This window comes from Micropterus salmoides, unplaced genomic scaffold (assembly GCF_014851395.1).
Source record: "Micropterus salmoides isolate LMB-PRFRI ecotype aquatic unplaced genomic scaffold, ASM1485139v1 Ms_hic_scaffold_1, whole genome shotgun sequence".
Lineage (NCBI taxonomy): Eukaryota > Metazoa > Chordata > Actinopteri > Centrarchiformes > Centrarchidae > Micropterus > Micropterus salmoides.
The window spans coordinates 33,259,327-33,277,579 of NW_024040040.1; the positions used below are offsets into that span (position 1 = coordinate 33,259,327).

Here is an 18,253-nt window from a genome sequence, read left to right on the forward strand (position 1 = left end):
GATTAGTCCTGTGCACCGGTGAGTACACAGCTCAGGCACACAGCAGGCCTTATCTCTCTCTGTATGAAGGGCAGGAATGATAATAAACAAGGTAATTATCATTTTTCCATCCATAAATTAGCATCTGCTGGTTAAATAGTGGGGATTTCGACAGTACGTGGCACATGACCAGCTGGCTACAGTATCAGGCGTCAGTGTGGCTGGCAGGATTAGCCCTGCAGTGATTTTGTGTCACTTGTGGATCTCCCTAAACAAATCCTAAGGTGATCGCCCCTAGCAGTGAGCGATCGACGGAAACGTGTGCAGTGCATTAACCTCAATGGCACTGATGAATGCACACATGGTAATGTGTTGTTCCATGTAATGAATGCTGATGTACTGACCTTTGGCAGTGTTGTTGTTGTTGTTGTTGGTTGTGATGATGGCTTGTGTCTCTAAACCAGGGAAAGTGGGAGACGAGGACGTTGGTGTCAGATTATGTGTACGTGTGTGTGGCTGTGTGTGTTGTCCGTCCAGTGGCTGTTATTCATCACGTCCCACATCGAGATAATGATCAAATTGTCTCTACCTGTCATTGAAGCTCTCACATCTGTCTCTCTCTCTTTTTCTCCCTTCCTCTCTCTGCCTATCTCTATCCTTTCTCCTCCTTCCCCCCGATTCTATATCTCTTCCCACCTGTCTCCCTCCCCCCAGCTGTTGCCTTTTCTCCTCCTTTCCACTCGGCCTTTTTCTGCCTTTACTTTTTATTCCTGAGTTCCACTGACCTGAGCTCGACTCTCTTTTATCTCCTCGTCCTGTCAGATGGAACATCCTGGGCCTGCAGGGGGCGTTGCTGAGCCACTTTGTGGAGCCAGTGTACCTGCACAGCGTGACCGTCGGCAGCCTGCGCCACACGGGCCATCTGGGCAGAGTTCTGAACCAGCGGCTAGAGCGCCTGGGCCCACTGCCCGCCATGCACAGACGCAACCAGCCCCTGCTCAGCGGTATGACTTAGACACAGACAGTCAGACATGTCTCAGTGTGATTTAGATGAATTACATTTAGAAACACATCGACATTGGGAAGCCCTCATACCAGAAAGGGGTACATTCATTCACGAGTCCTTTTTATATAGCTGGTGCTGAAAGCTTCGTGACATATAATGAGAAACCTTTTTCTCTTTTTTGGTTACAATCTCCGTTTCCTCAAAGATCTGACCTGTCAAGATGGTGAAATGGTGCAAGTTAGTGCATCAAAGTTTACGGAAATTGAAAAGTGTCCAAAAGACCTACACATATCTACACATCTACTGATCACAGTGATTCCACTAAACAGATATACTGTTTAATATCATAAAATCAATCAATCATATGATCATTTGATCCATTGTTTGATCCATTGTTATTATATAAACAATGGTTATATGTAAGTCTTCTCAATTTCATATGAAGCTATATCTGTACAGTGGCTGAGATGTGCTGAACAAACTGCATATCCAAAGTACTGGAGGTTAGTCTAATCATCTGACTGACAAACGTAAGATAAATAATGTAATGTTACTGTATATCTAGCTTCATAATAGCCTAATGTTAGATGGCCGTGTACATATATATGAAAATATCAAGGTATTACACAGCATTGATCATTTGTGACAATCACAGAGTTAATCATAGCAAGCTTGCGTGCAACGTGTTCACTTCTCAAATGGGCAAGAACTTTCCTACTCAACGTGAAGGTAATAATAGTTGGCCCGTTTCATTGTCAGCATCCATTGTTGGTCACTTCCATTGTTATGTTGTGCCTTTTGAATTTGTTTTTTCCTCAATGCGTTTGTGTTTTCGTTTTTGCAAAGCAAAACCACCATAGTTCTGTGCTTTATGTTACATAGAAACAAGGAAGTGTTATTTAAATCTTTGAAAGTATGGTGGAAATACACCAGGAATAGACTGAGGCCTATCGGTAATTAAAAACACTGTTTAAATTCAGTAAACCAGGAATTTGCAGCTTAATTGACTGACCTGCTGGGATATTTTTTTAAGTTCTTTTTTTCTCCAGCTAAATGGCAAACTGTGCTTTCTATCTTCTACTTCTCTCACACGCTGCATTTAAACAGTTTATGCGCTTAATAAAAGTATCTCTGTATACAGTATCTATTTCCAGAGGTTCCTTTTAATAAATTTATGTCAGCTCCAGACCAAATTAATCGCAACAGATCACACATGTAACACCCACTCACACACCCACACACGCTTAACAAACTCATGTACCCCTGCGTCTCTACAGTTACATTGTGCCAGCCAGACAAGCAACAGCTAAGAAGTTGTCTGGCACGTCTGCCTCCGGGGCTCCACTGAGGCCTGAGGCTTTCGTTTGTAGTGAAGATGAATGCTGGAAGAGGATCTGAATGACACCCAACTTGTAGAAACTGCATCAACCATCACTTCAGATCTAGGCCAGCCAGAGTGGCTGAGCCAGAGAGACACACAGTGATGTAGGGCACATTTTGTTGCTAGGGATTATTGATAAGAACAAAGACGGCTACAATTACACACTAAGAACCACTTTTTAAAAAAAAAAAAATCCTCTCAAATGCAGACAATGGATAAACCTAAATCTGATACATTCTCCATGTCTTAAGGCCCATTTATACTCCTGCGTAGCCATGCATTTATACTTGTGCGTAGGTCTGTCCGTCATTCTGCAATTACACCCCCAAACATTTCGCTCGGGTTGCCACAGTCAGATATATTGATTCACTGTGTTACAGCCGCCGTTTTGGCCACTAGTAATGTTACTTTAAAGCGCGGGGTACTTCCGGTCAGCTCGGAGGCATTGCGAGGCTACCCAGCTGACCAATCACAGAGCCTACGGTCCGCGTCGACTTGACGTGTAGTTACATTTTTGAGGAGGTGCACGTAAGGCGACGGCGTAGCCCCAAAGCCTACACCGTCGATTTGACGCAGAAGTATAAATTGCACTTTACTCGTGCTTGTAGCAGGCTTCAAGTATACTTTTTGAAGGGCATTGGAGCTCTTTGCGTTGCAGGGCTCTGCTCCAGGTAATTGGGTGCCATGAGGATGAATATTTTGTGAGGCCTTTCCTGTATCAAGATTGATAATTGTACTGAATTGTCCTCTGGTGATGAATTGATCATTGAATCCTCCTAGGACGCCTCAGCAGGCATTTGTCATGATTTGTTCAATGGCTTTTTGAATGGAGTAATCTGACATGTCTGTAATGTAGTTTTTGGTTTTAGATTTTACAAGCTGCATGTTAATATTTAGAGAATTGATCCATGTGTTCATTATTCATACTCACTTATAATATTAGGTTATTCATTCTAACTATGATACACCTCACATAAGTACATAGTTGGTTTAATGACAATATAGGTTTTTCCCCACCTCAAGAATGATGCTGCAGAATGTCTTTGTGTTGACGAACGATGTAGACATGCCCTTTACCTTTAGACAGCATCTTTACTCAAAACAGAGATGGCCTCCTATGTCCCCTGCAAATGCTCTGCCCTCCCCTCTGACACGCTTCACAATGATGTGTGTTCTCTGTGTGTCCATGCGGGGGGAGGAAGATGGACAGACAGTGGAGATGGCCCTACACCAAATCGATATAATCACAGCCCTTATCAGGCACTCATTCAATCTGAAGGGAGCTTGGATAGAGAGAGAGAGAGAGAGAGAGAGAGAGAGAGAGAGAGAGACAGGCTGAGGGGAAGAGAGGGAGACAGCAAGGCAGGAAGGGAAGAAAGGAAAAAGAGAGCTTTGGTTGCATTCAGATGGCTGCGTGCGTACCCCACCCACCAACCTCCGCTCATCTCCTCCTCCATTCTTTCATTGGCTATTGTGTGTCCAGGGTTATTTAAAAGCAACACCCCCAGAGGAAATTCCTGGGGATCTCTCTTAGGGCCCGTTCTTATCGCACACAGCCAAAGCAGCTCCACCTGAACCCAGAGGGCCAAACACATTGATGGACTGACTTGTCCTTCACTCTCGTCCTGCTTTTTCACTCCCACCGCAGCGTGAACAGAAAGTGTGGTAGGGCTCTGTCGTTCTGGGATAAGAAGAATCAATACAACAGTAGATAAAATAAAAATATAATAATTTAACAATACTAATGGTTGTTATGGTTCACCACTTTTGGAGTTTTGCTGTTTTAAAATTTTATTTTATTTTCTATTTAACCTTTATTTAATCAGGCAAGTTAGTTATTAAAAATAAATTCCTATTTACAACTATGGCCGCGCTAGAAGAAGGGCGTGACACGTGGTAATAAAGGGGTATGAAAACAAGATAAACAGGGACAATCAGATTAATGAGACAACATATAAACAAAACAGAAACAAACTAGACCAGCAATGGGAAACAGAGCTGCAAAGGCAACACATCATCAAATAGAACAATAGTGGAAGCAGTATGGAACACAATTTAAAAAGTTATGAATGAATTAGAAAGATACAGGCCATAAGGAGTTTTAAAATTAAACACATAGCACAATTTGTTAAAAGGATTAGGTTGTAAAACAACTGCAGACATCTGAAAAAAAAATATCTATAAGAGATTTCCTGAAAGCAGATCTAGAGATGAAAGTGTCTAGTTTAAAAATCTTTTTGTCGGGCATTCCAGTCCATTGCTGCAGCATGTTGGAATGAGGAGCGGCCAAAGGCCTGGTTTGCCTTAGGAACTTTTAACAGTATATGGCAAGAGGAGCATGTGTTAAAGGAGGAGGACGATGTGTGTAATAAGCTTACAAGGTAAGGAGGGGCCTGCCCAAGGAGGGTTTTGTAGAATAAGCCAGTGTATTATATAATGTTGTGTGTAGTAGGGTGCCAATTATCAGAAGAATATACCATGCAGTGGTGGGTCTTATATAGGGCACTTATGGCAAATCTGACTGCAGAATGGTATAGAATGTCAAGCATTTCGAGAGCACTATTTAGAGGCTAATCTGTAAATGGTGTCACCATAATCTAGTAAAGGCAACACTGTTGCCTGGACAACTGTAAATCTAATGGCAGGAATGAAGGAGGAGTTGTGTCTATGCAGAAATCCCAGTTTAGATTTGACCTTTCCTTGCAATTATGTGGCGTAGCGTATAATGTTGATTGAGTACACATGCTTGTTTTACCGCGACACCCTGCTTTGTTCACATTTTCACAATTCATATTGAGACAGTAATTTTGTTCTGTGGTGTGAAATGCATATGCATGAGTTTAACATCAGAAGAGACTGCATTTGAGAGAGTTCATAGATTAACTTGAACATTGGTGGGTAAGTTACTTGATAAATCAAATACTCATGACATAATATAACTGATTGAAATTGTCAGACTGTCAAAGTAACGTACCACAAGGGACTACCTTTCAAATTGAACATATCTGGATGAGAGGGTGGAGCTGGGGAGGGATACGCATTGCTCCACCTGACAGGTCGCTGTGGTTGCAACTTGTCAGTCACAAGGTACCTACGCCCTAAAGCATACCCTGCTTTATTTTCCTCTTAATGGGACCATCCCTTACAAAATGAACAACGTGCTGTATTGAAGACTTGAAACTAGTGATTGAGACCATAACCCCATTAGCAAAGTGTTTGCTGAGATAATAAATCAAGTGAGAAGTACGGTCATTTTCTCACAGACTTCTATAAAACAGAAATGTTGTTTTGCAACCAGTGGAGTCGCCCCTGCTGGCCATTCAGACCCGGAGGTACCCACTTGGAGGTTGCTTTAAAATTTTTAATAAAGTGTTATGGTGTAATATTTATACACATCTCAAATTCAGCATGTATCAAGATTTCCAATCTAGTCTTATAAGGACTCACATAAAAAGGACAGGCAACCAGAACATGCATTTTGAAGAGAGCAAGCAATCAGTGAAAAGATGTTGGATGTTTTTGAGGTTGATTGTTTAAAGGGGACCTATTATGCTGCATTTCCAGCCCTATATTGTAGTTCTGTGACTCCTGTATGGTGGCTTTGCATGATTCAAAGTTCAAAAAAGTATTTTCTATCTTATACTGGCTCTTCATGCTGGCCCTCATTTCAGCATCTGTCTGAAACAAGCTGTTTATGCTTCTGTTTATTTGAGACCCCCCACTCCAGAGCCCATTGTCTTCTGATTGGCCATTGTCTAATGTGTTTACTAGGTTGCTGCAGGGATAGGTCTGCATGTTCCTTTGTGGGCGAGGCCAGCTGGGGGATGTCTGAGGTTTTGGCTCACAGGGATTTCTTTTTAATACTTTTAACTCATCATTTGAAACTTTGGTCATCTTTAATATGATCATCTGACACAGAAATGCTAGAAAATATGAAAAAGCATAATAGATCCCCTTTAAAGTATTGATTGGCCTATGTCAGAGAGCTGCACACTTGAAAGAAGCTCCAAATGTATATTGTTTGTGTAACTCAAGCAGTTGGGGGTAAAGTGTTGTTGAATGTGAATAGAGATCACTCACCAAGTGTTTCAAGGATTCCAAACAGCAACCTTTCAGTCATATCCCCCTTTCTCATTACAACATTACCTAGACATTGAAGAAGTTCGTCTTTTCACATAGGCCTACCTGTTGCTTCACTACTCCTCCTCTGCTGCTCCACCCCCCAGAGGAACACTTTGATGCAATGTATACACATACACAAACAAGCTATCCTGTATTGTGGCTCTACAGCAGCCTCAGATATTAAGCCGCGGGTATGTGTACTGTAGAGTTCTGAATCCCATAACCAAAGGCTCTAATTCTGCCTCTTTCATGTCTGCAAAACACTTCCCAGCAGAGAAATTGATCAAGTCTTCAATGAGGGAAAAATCAAATTGCCTATTACAGAAACAGAGGAGTCAAATCCATTGAAGGGATGAAATGAGCCATGAATGGAGCGAGAGAAAGGAAAAAGGCAGGATGGATAGGAGGGTCTTTTGTTCAAAGAGGTGCGTCTCCACAAGAGAGAAGAGATGGGTAATAAGAGACTTGGAGGATTGTTACTGTGGCAGGCCATTCATTCCAGCTCCAAGGAGCTACAGAAAAGAGGAGCTGCGATTGGTGAATGGAAGAGTGAAGACAGGAAAATGAGTGTGGCAAGGAGGGAGATGATCTGCAGGCATGTATTGTGGTATTGTACATCAGGTATTGTACTATAACAAGCTTTCTGTCAGACGGTGAGATCAGAGGCAACTGTTGTTCACCCATCGTCCAGAATCTGTCTGAAGGTACCTTTAACATTGCTTGATATAATAAATACTGGGTTGGAAGTCGAGTGATTCCTTTCTGAAGACAGTTTGAAAGATTTAGTGTGGCTATAATGTCCTCGCAGCACTTATTTTGCGAGCTTAGATTCTACATGTGAAGTATGTCTCTTGTGACACATTTTGCACCCAAAATGTCCTCCTTTGTAGTATTGTCAGTAAGTTAGTTAAAAAGGACACCTGTGACAAAACACAATGCAACATATTATACTGCAATTCATAGTAAACATTTTACATGTCAACTTCGATAATGTTCAGAGGAACAGGTTACATTATGTTTCGGTCTATTTCTATTTAGTGAGCTTAAGGCATGTTTTGTTATCTTTGGACAGAGCTTAGCTAGCTGTTTGTTTCGGTGCGCACCTTATATTATTATAAGCGCAGCACTCCTGCACATGCGCATACTTCTCTATACTCAGCGCCTTGAACTCCTATGTCAGTCACATCTGGGTTAATATGTATTTTCTCAAAAACACACATAGGTGTCACAACAAGCATCAAACATATGCCTATGCTGTATGTAACATCTCCTTTCCTTCAGCTGTTACATGATTAACATGTGGGCTTTAGCTTCTCTCAATAGCATGCATTTGTTTTATATCTTTTGTTTGTTAATTTGTTAAATGTTAATTTTTTCACAACACTACACCCAAGTCACAAGTTCAGACATTATGGTGGCCATGACAGGCTGCCACTACGCGAGTAGACGTTATGGCCAGATGTACATAAAGATTTACCTGTGTCAAGCACTATCCATGTGAAGAGGTTCCCCTTTTTCTTGCTACGCAGTGACTTAGGCTGTCTCTCCAGTGACGTGACCCTGGTCAGGATTGAGCTTCTCTGGCATTCCCAACTGAGGTGTTTGGGTTGAGCGCTCTTTGTAAAGTGTGCAGTCAACATCCACCATGTTGCAGTTTCGCTTTCCATTCAACTTTGGATGTCGGGGTGAGGATGTGACATGTCCAAATCCTCAGCTCGCTGCAAACCTCCTGAATGGTTCACAAGCAAATTGTGGGCCATTGTCAGTGGTCACTCTGTCTATACTGTGCAAACTGGGCTTTGCAGCATGTGATGATCTGGCTGGTGGTCGATTTCCCAGTAGTCCGAGTAATGGTCTACAAGGATGAGAAGGTCTTTTGCAGCAGATGAACAGATACCCATGTTCACCATCATATATTCTTTATGCTGGGCTCATGCGTGATCATTGCAATCGGAGAAGTTCACCCCAAAGTCTGTTATCGCCGCCTTCATATTTGGCCAGAAAAGTGCATCCCTGGCTCGTCTTTAACATGCCTCCTTGCCGGCATGACTAATGGGCATGCGTGTGAGCAGTTGAGCTCTTGGCCTTCAGAATAATGACGCACTGCCCCTCTATACAGCACTCCGTTTTGAACATTGCTCTTATCTGTAAAGGGCCAGTATTCCAACACTGCCAATGGGATATCCTCCTTGAAATCAGGCCACCCACCAAGGATTTCAGTGCTTGAAGTACACCGTCCATTTTAGAGTGCTGCATAATATGGCAGAATCTGAAGGCTTCAACATCCAGGTGCTGTGCTTGGTCCAGCTTTGAGTCTGGGTGCTATCCATGATACACACAACATGTTACATGCTTGGGATGTCATGGTGTAGTCCTGCCTAAATTGTAACTGGCACACATTTTGGACCCTGGCATGTACACAACGTTGAGATTGCAACAGGACCTGGAGACGTTTTGGGGCACTCAGGAGTGGTTTTTTGAAGATAGTGATTAATGGTTTGTTGTCCTTTCCTGCAGTGACTGCTTCACTGCCATTTAAGTATCTATGGCAGGTGAAAACTATACTCAAGCACTCTTTCTCTATTTGGGTGTAGTTGTGGTCAGTCTGTGTCAGTGCTCTCGAGGCAAAAGCCATGGGCTGCCCCCGCTGCAGCAAGCAGCACCCCAGTCCAGTCCCGTGGCTCTGGATTATAGCAGGCATTGTGATGTCGTAATATTTGAGAGCGTGTCTGCTACAGACCATCTGCTTAATGCCACGCACTGCATCATCATGTTTGGTCAACTAATCCCATTCAGTGTCCTTATCCAGGAGCCTATGGAGTGGCTTACATGTCTCAGAGTGCTTTCGCAGAAATTTTGCAAGGTATGTTAAGAACCGGATGAAGCATTGCACAGCTTTCACATCCATGGGTGTTGGCATGTCCAACACAGCTCAAGTTTTCTCTAGGTCGATTTTCAGTCCTCCAGAGGACAGTATGACCATGAGCTTGAACTGCAGCCTGCATTCGCATTATGAGAGTGCGCAAGTAGTTGCTGTGTTGTCGGTCAGGCCCAATAGTAGTATGTTCTGGTAGATTTTAGACGCAACGGAGACCATGAACAGGAGTTTGAGCCACCTCATTCGGCCCCACATTGTCCAGAAAGTCATCAGATGTCTACTGACGTGGTAGAGCTTACACTTTAGAAAGGCATCACGAGCATCCACTGACGTCCAAATTTGACTCCTGGCCAGCTTATACAGCACGTCTTCCAGCATCAGCATTATGGTAGTGTTCTCGATGCAGACACCTAATGCTCTACATGGACCCTAATGTGACTGCTACTCACCTCCACTTCTACCTTTGTCTCTCTTTCCTTGACCGTACACTTTGTGTTTGCTAGCAAGGCTAATTATTTCAAAGAGAGGAGGTCGAGAGGGCGGGACAGAGAGACAATCAAAACAGTCTAGTGTAGGGGAGGATTCATCTTTGTGACTGGAGGTAATATTTACAGCATACACACCATAGCTGGCATCACTCAAACACTGTTAACCGGAGGAACTCAAGAGCAGACAAGCACTCACACAAAGGCAGCAACACGTTGCTTATATGCTCAATAGCCCTCCCGTTCCCCCCTCCCTCCCTCCCTCCCTCCCTCACCCTCTGAGGTATATAGAGCTTCATATAAACATCCATGCGGTTTCAGGCCCAGGTTGACTTAGCTTTTTACAGTGCTGCAAAACTTTATGTCTGCCATTAGCCTCAGGGAGAGAGTAAGTAAAGAGTGAAGGAAGGTTAAACAAAACAACAAAGTGGAGGTTTGCAGAGGAAAATTGAAAATTTCCACACAGTCTGGGATTTACTCACAAGTTCATTATAGTTTGATATACTTTTATGAAATGTTTTTTTTTACACAGTGAAAATAATTTCAATCACCTATGTGGGAAAACCACCAGAATTAGGTTAAACCCACCTAAGGTCCTTCTCTGTTGTCCTCCCTTTAGGGCTGAGCAATGCCGAGTATCAGCAGCCTGGGAAGGCCTCGTGTGTGAGTGTTAACTGGACGCTGGGTGATGCACAGTTGGAGGTGGTCAACACAGCCACCGGACGGAGACGGGACTCAGGGACACCCTCGCGTCTCTGCAAGCACACCCTGTTCACCCGCTGGAACAGACTGTACCGCAAGGTGAGGGCAAACATCCACAGGGAAGGTAAAGCCAGGGCACAATGGGCTCAGTTAAATTTATTAATGGGGAGAGAGAATCAATGAGAGAAACGCTTATGGTCAGTGGCTGAATTGTATTTGTAGGATGTGAAATAAAGGTACAGTGTTAGGTGACTTGGATGAGCATTAAACTCTACTGCATTAGAAAATATCTGGTTCTCTGATGAAAACGTTAAAGTTATTAGACTGAATGCAAGAAAAGCTCACAAGCTTAATTTAGCTAAGAAACATGCAATCATTAGTTTAAAATTCTGTTGTGTGCATGAACTAAAGCAATATTTTGCTTTGTGGAAATATTCAGCAATTTGAATTAGTTCACTTTCAGACTCGGGGTCAGGTTTGGATGAATTTAGCAACTGTGATGTGGTGTTTTGTTCCCACTTGCAACAAGGGAGAATTCTGAATTTGCTACAGCTCTGATTTATGGCTTTGACTGACTTCCTCTCCATTGGAATGGTGACTGAGGCTCATGGGTATTGCAGTATTTAGAGCCATCTGTCATACTAAACTCATAAGATTTCTCAGAAACAAGTTTTTTTGTTTGTTTTGGGGGTAAATTCTTGCCTAGGACATGAGGGTGAGAAAGATGAAAAAATAGTCCCAGGCTGTCGGCAAACCAGGGATGTTGTGGCTCATTGTCAGTGTCTTAACCCCTAAACTATGGAGGCGCCCCAGAGATGAAGTTGAGATAATTAAAACTGATGGCCATAACACAGTGTGAAATTATCTAGGTGACTCCTGCGTTTCTGTGTTGAGGAACATTTGGGATACCATTACAGAAATGGGAATTTCCAGTGGTAAAAACACTGAACCAGTGGCTCCTCTCACTCTGTAGGGCTTATCTCACTAGACATTCTGGATGTTGATTTATTGTAGAAAAGGCACAGGTGTAACATTAATGATACTAGCATGCACAACTACATGGAATACAGCCATTATTAGTATTGATAATACACACACGCACACTGTGCTGTGCTTGTTATTACATGTGGAGGTATCTGTGGAAAAACTCCCACTGATTTAAATGTTAATTAAAAATCACCCTGCACATTGTATTTTTAACTTGCTGGGAAAATATTCCTATGTACTATTTAATTAATATGGGTCTAAACAATAGTCACATTTTCATATGAATAAAAGTCTGCTTCACCACTCTGCTCTACTTGCACTCCATGTAAATGCTCCTGTTGTCAAAAACACTGCAATCCTTCGCCATCACAAATCACATGCGAGCAGTAATAGAGAAACATTAACTACAGAGATGCATGCCAACATCCACTCAGTCATAAAGCACAGACACATGTATTAAAATCTGTGTCACAGAGCAGTCTGGCTGCAGGTGAACACTCTGTGGAGGATATGTGGAATGTCCTTTCTGCTGTAGATAAATTTGTCGGCCCGGCAACATCTGCTGTCTATGCGGCTTATCAAAAACTGGCAGCTCGGATCTTTAACGTCAGCACACAGAGCCGCTGCACTTTCATTTCCATTCTGAAACTTTATGTAACAGACACTGCCTGCATCGCCAAATGGCGGCCGTTAAAGCATAATGACTATGAAACCATAATTATTTGGAGGAGTACTCGAGGAGGCCCCCAGCCTAAGTGCTCCCTGCGCGCCGTATAGAAGGGCCACGCAAGAGCAGTCGCACTAATCTCCAAAAGAAACTTTTACTCTCTCCCTCTCTCTCACCCACTTGTCTCTCCGCCGATCTTCATTGTTTCCCCTCGCGACAATAGGAATGCGCAAAAAGCACAGAGAATGTTCAATTGCTTGTGAAATTTAAATGGGGAGATTACACAGCTGTTGAAGCCCCCCACAAACCCACCTCCTCCCAACCCCACCCAAATGCATTTGTGCCGGCTCATTCGTTTTGTTTGGTCGCTCTTCTTCTTCTCTCTCTCTCTCCCCCCTCACGACACCTTTAGCCTCTCTGCCCTGGCTTTATTCCTCTCTCTTTGTTTTCCCTTCCTATCTTCATGTCTGTCTCCGTGTCGCTTTTATCTGACTCCAGATTGCTCTCTCTCTCTCTCTCTCTCTCTTTCCTCTCCCCTTTCTCTCCCCTTTCTCTCTTGCTCACTCGCCCTCTTCAGTTGGGGATCCGCGTGTCCGGCTCAGTGGACCGCCAGCTCATGTACTGCGAGGCCAAGATGGCGGCACATCCTTACCAGACAGTGAAACAGCAGTGGCTCAGATCTCTGCAGGAAACGGGCCTCGGTACCTGGGTCAAGAAACCGCCCGAGCAGGAACAGTTCCTGTTGTCGGTCTGAGGAAGAGTGTGTGTGTGTGTGTGTGTGTGTGTGTGATAGGGAGTGTGTGTGTTTGTTTAACCTTTATTTTTTTAGGATAAGATGATCCCATGCTCTTTAACAACACTCTGCTTCACACCTTCATACCTGAAGTCTCCCAGTGCAACCTCTAAACTCAAGGCACATCCGCGTGTACGTGTGTCATTCTGGATGTACCGCCCATCCACCCAATAGACAAACGACAAGAGGAAGGTCAACTGGACAGGCTGAAAAGAAAACGGACATAAAAAGGTGGACCCTTTCTTTGACTTGCCCTTCTTTAAACACACAAACACACACACATTTAAGCAAACACACACCTAAATACCCCCTTCTTCTGCTGTCAAGGAAGGTTGGGGTAACCTTGAGCAGAATGAAAGGCAGCCGCTATCTTGTCATCAGCTATTTCCGGGCCCCAAGGCTCCCGCTGAGGAGCAGAGCCACGGGGGAGAGAGCGAGAGAGAGAGAGAGCGAGAGAGAGAGTGGTCCACGTCCAATTACCGGCCCTGTCAGGGTGACGGGTGATAGAGGAAGAGGAAGGGAAGCAATGGGAAGAGAGTGAGAGAATAAAGAGAAGGACAGACCATAGCTTCAAACCAGCCCACCTCACCTTCCTTCTCTCATTTCTATCTTTGTCCTCCTTCTCTGACTCACCCTTTAACTCCTGTCATTTTCTTCTCCTTTTGTCTCCATCTCTCCTTCCTTTCCCTCTTTCCATTTTCTTCCTTCCTCCGCCTTTTTACCTCGCCTCTTCTTTGTCACTCTCTCCTCTTTGCTTGCATCTGCCCCCCACTCCCTCCCCGCCTTTCAAGCACTGCGGAGGTTAACACGACACAACGACAGGTTAATACACCCTCTTTTTTTTCCTCCCTTCCTCACCTCACTGGGTAGAGCGAAGGAGAAGAATCGAGGTTAGGTACATAAACGCAGCCATTACAGATCGCCTAAGTACAAGTGGAGGTGATGATGGAGGAAAGGGGAGTGGTTACCCGTTTTTCCCCTCTCTTTCATACTACAATTATTTCCATTGTTTTTTGACCCGGATGACCTCAGTTTTCAGCCCGGTGTGCCCAGTTTCCGTACATTGAAGCTTGTCACCAACAAGAGTGATTTTCAGTCGTGACTCATTAGCGAGGCCTCGTTGACCTGATAGACGCTTTATTCCTGTGGTCATGACCGCCCTGAACAGATCAACAGTCAAAGTGGCGAATAGTTTTCCAAGCCCACACCCCCTCACTGTCAGCACTGTGGTCAACTTGAGGGATTTTTATTTTTAATCCCCATTTTTCGACAGACTCAAACACACAACCTTTATGTACGAATTAAAGATGAAAAATCAGCAAGGTAAATATGGACATCTCAAACACTACCATGTAGATTTGTACCTCACAGTTTTTTATGTCTTTGCATATTTCATGATGTAAACATATGATTTTTTTTATGCAGCTAAGTGTTGATATTCATTATGATCATGACTGTGTTGTTCCGTCATTGCTGTATTTTCCTCAAGAATTTTAGATGAGGCATCCAAACCGCTACCAGCACGGCTCAGTCAGCAGTAAAATCTAAGTAGTGAGAGTGACATCTAGTGGTGTTTTTCTGTTGTTGTTTTCCCATCCCGCTCCTACTGAGCCCCTCTTCTGGCAGCATAATGTGTCTCCAGTGAGGATACAGTATCAAATCAAATCGCTGACCGTGTGGCTGACTGAACTGTAGAGTATGACCTTCAGCGGTGATCAGTGTGAAAATGTTCTGATACGCAGGCAGATTTACACAAGAGACAACTTGACCCTCATTGGACCTGCATCTGGCCTCACATTCACTAGGCAAATTCTTACTAATGTAAATGTAATCTTTTGGATTTTTTTAAGATTTGTAAACCTTGAAAACTTGGTTTCAAATCTTAACTATTTCTTTATAGCATTAAATACGCATGACTTAATAAGCAAAAGTTAATTCTTATTATCATTCTTAGTGATTAGTTATCAAGAGTCTAACACCCAAAATTTCAGTTCTGATTCAAACCCTGGGACACTGCCATTTTCTAAATGAAGCCCCACTACTTTGAAACCAGTGAGAAGAGTACAGAGAAAAACTAAAATATAGAAAACTCTCCAAAATAACCAAAACTGTTACCTAACTTAGGCAGGAAATATTTTGTTCCTGTAAGACGTCATTACTCATGGTAAGAAGCTGATTAAAAACTCAAATGATAAAATAATATTTTTGCCGGTAGCAAACTGTTTGTCTTTCAAAGCTGACAGTACTTAAAAGTTTCATTGGAGTTTTTATGTCCTGTGATGGTCTGCGTGCCATTTTAAAGGATTTTCCCTCGTGGCAAGAGTAAAATTCTGGCAACATGTGTACATATTGGTACAGTATATTATGTGCTAGTGACATAGCTGGATTAACCTTTTACAGGGCACCTATTAACCACCCCCACATCCCGCCACCTATACATGAGCAGCTTTATTATGCACCCAGAGACCGACTAGTACTTACATGTTGGAATCATTTCTGGCCCCAGATTGTGTGTCAGTTAGTTTTTGGTAATCTTACTAAACACAACACTATTTTGACAATGTCCCATGCAGACACAGTATAATACATGTGCAGTTCATCCATTTACAAAAACCAAGTGACTAAGCTGAGAGTTCGGGGCCTAGTTGGTAATCCAGCCTTGGCCAGTGGCAGCTTTAAAAAAAACAAACAAAAAAAACAACTGTGGCTCTCAGGATCTCAGATTCTTTGTTTACACCTTAACCAAATGGAAATCCTGAATCTGTTTTCCCATAGCGGCAATAATCACATTTTGTGTAGATCGCGTCAGTGTGTATCAGAACAGGGAGTGTTTGTCTTTCATCTACATGTGGGGCAGCTGTTTACTGTATCAGCCTACACTACATACAACACAGGTAACAACATTCCTCCTTGCCTCACACCGTGTTTCACAATTAGCCATGACAAAAGATTTGCAGATTTATTTTGAGAGATAATAAATATAAGGCATGTCTGAATGGCAATATTGTATCTAAGACTGTACATATGTAAAAGAAAAATGTACAAAAAAGATGTTGACAGAGATGTGAGCAAGATCCTAAAATGTCTAATGATGTAAATTAAAGTATATAAAGAAATGCTGCTAAGGTCTGTAAATTGCACTTCAGTAACAAATAAGTGAATGTTTGTACTGTATATGTGAATAAAACCACAAAATCTTGTAATTTTACCTCGTTTTGATAGTTTTTGAATCTTCAGATTTTGACGTCAATTAGTAATGAACATTAAATGTATAATATGTCATCTGTATCCTACCAAATACACAAAAATCAAACAATGAGCACTGATATTGGGCCATTTCCACTTTGTCGGCTTCATGATCACCTTTCTTTCACTGCTGGCCCTCAGGAGCATCCAGACATATATTAAAGAGGCCTCCCTCGTCCTGTCTCTCCCGGGGGAAATCCATGGGGAAATGGTTATCTCTGTTAGGCTCGGTGGCAGGTGTCATACAGACCAGCCGCCAAATTAGCCTGGAGGCAGAATGAAGCGAGGAAGAAGAGAAGAGGTGCGTGCATCGGGGTATGCCTCCTCAGCAGCATCCACTCATCCCCCTAAGGCTATAGAGTCGACTGTGCTCTACAATAAACATCATAATTGACAATTTGTTCCAGTGGCTGGTCACGGCCAGACAGCTATAATCTAATGGACAAGGACTGAGAGGTAAAACTCCACAGAATATTCTGTCTCCCAGTGTCATGTGATTTCTCAGTGATATCTAAGAGCCGTAACACACTTTTTCAAAACATAGACGTAGCCCAACAACAGTACTTGTCTTTGGTCCATCAAGACATTTTGAAAATGATGTAAAAATGCCCCAACTGTCCTCAGGGTGCAAAAGACTGTTAACATTGCAGAAGTGGTGGAAAATACATTTACTTAAGGACTGTACTTGTAACCTGCCACGTAGAATGTTTGTCTCCCCCTCTGACAATATGAGTGTAATTACACAACCCTGTTGACACCTGCTTCTGATGTGCAGGCTTTGCCATACTGAGTTTCTGCTGTTGCCACAGTTGCTCCCCCCTTCAGCTCCGGCAAACCAATCATTGCTGGTAAAATATATCACTACTGGTTTGCCAGCAAGGGAATGTCGCCACACCATACTTAAAAACTCCAGTATACTGTAAAGAGAGATTTATATGGCGGGGAGAGGTATAATCAGCATTGTGTGAACTCGTTTTGGCAAGGGCTTGAACGTAACGGACATTTATTTAAATTTAAAAGTCCTGCACTCCAGCTGTAAGTACAAATATGATATAATGGTCCTTTATTTGAGTGTTTCCAGTTTGTCCTTTAAATGTCTACTTCACTACATTTAAGAGGGAAATATAATTTTCACTCCACTGCACTATTTGACAACTAGTTATTAGTTAAATCCAGACTAAAATTTTTACATTCAAAACATAAGAGGTGCTTGTGAAAAATGGTTCCTTTTGGCAAAAAAGCAGAGTGTAGTTGGGATTCCTTGTCATGTTGCAGTTGCCTGAGTTGTTAGAAGTTTACTTCGAGACTCTGTTTATAGTAACTTCAAAGGCCAGTGGATCTGAGGTTAGATATTGACAATCGACACATCAGATCCAAACCCAGAAAATAAATGTCTTCCAGGAAAAAGCTTCATGTCACAGCAGAAGTATAGATGAATATAATAAAGTGAATGACTTGTCAGTCCATTTAACTGCTATCAGGGTCCTGGTATTGTGCATGACTTCCTGTGACACTTGAATAGAACAATGCCATTGTTAATGTTATTAATAACACCTGTGCATTTCCCACTATGTGAAGACAAAATGATAAAACCTGCCCTCCTTAATTTAACCCACTTCAATGTGGATTGCGTCACCAAATGTTAGAGAGCATACCGTATGTGTAAGAAATAACACTTTACATACCTACCATATGTAACAGTGTGGCTGTCACATGGCTTCCTTTAAGCTGGAGGACTACTTGGCAACAAACCTTTACACAAACTAAAAATATTAAGTGTCATAGCAGCGATGGTAAAATTAATTAAGTCCCTGTTTGCACTCAACAAATATTCATACACTTTATGGTTCACCTCTCATTAACACTATATGTCATTATATCCCAAGCTACTGGATTTATATCCAGATGAATAAAGTGTGATGTTCAAAATGATACATATCTTACTGAACTGAATAAAAGCATGAGAGGGGTATGTGTTAAATAAGGTGGAACAGAGACACGCAAGAC

At 42.6% G+C, this 18,253-nt stretch overlaps 1 protein-coding gene across 1 annotated transcript in view; it reads left to right on the forward strand.

Annotated features, from left to right (window-relative positions):
• adarb2 (adenosine deaminase RNA specific B2 (inactive)) overlaps window positions 1-16,185 on the forward strand; it is a 78,814-nt gene extending 62,629 nt beyond the window's left edge. Inside the window, exons 7-9 of the mRNA XM_038724210.1 lie at window positions 802-983; window positions 10,471-10,652; window positions 12,785-16,185. Of these exons, the coding sequence (XP_038580138.1) occupies window positions 802-983; window positions 10,471-10,652; window positions 12,785-12,961 (541 nt within the window). The 3' untranslated portion in view covers window positions 12,962-16,185. The remainder of the gene's footprint in view (window positions 1-801; window positions 984-10,470; window positions 10,653-12,784) is intronic.
• The last annotated feature ends 2,068 nt before the right edge of the window (window positions 16,186-18,253 follow it).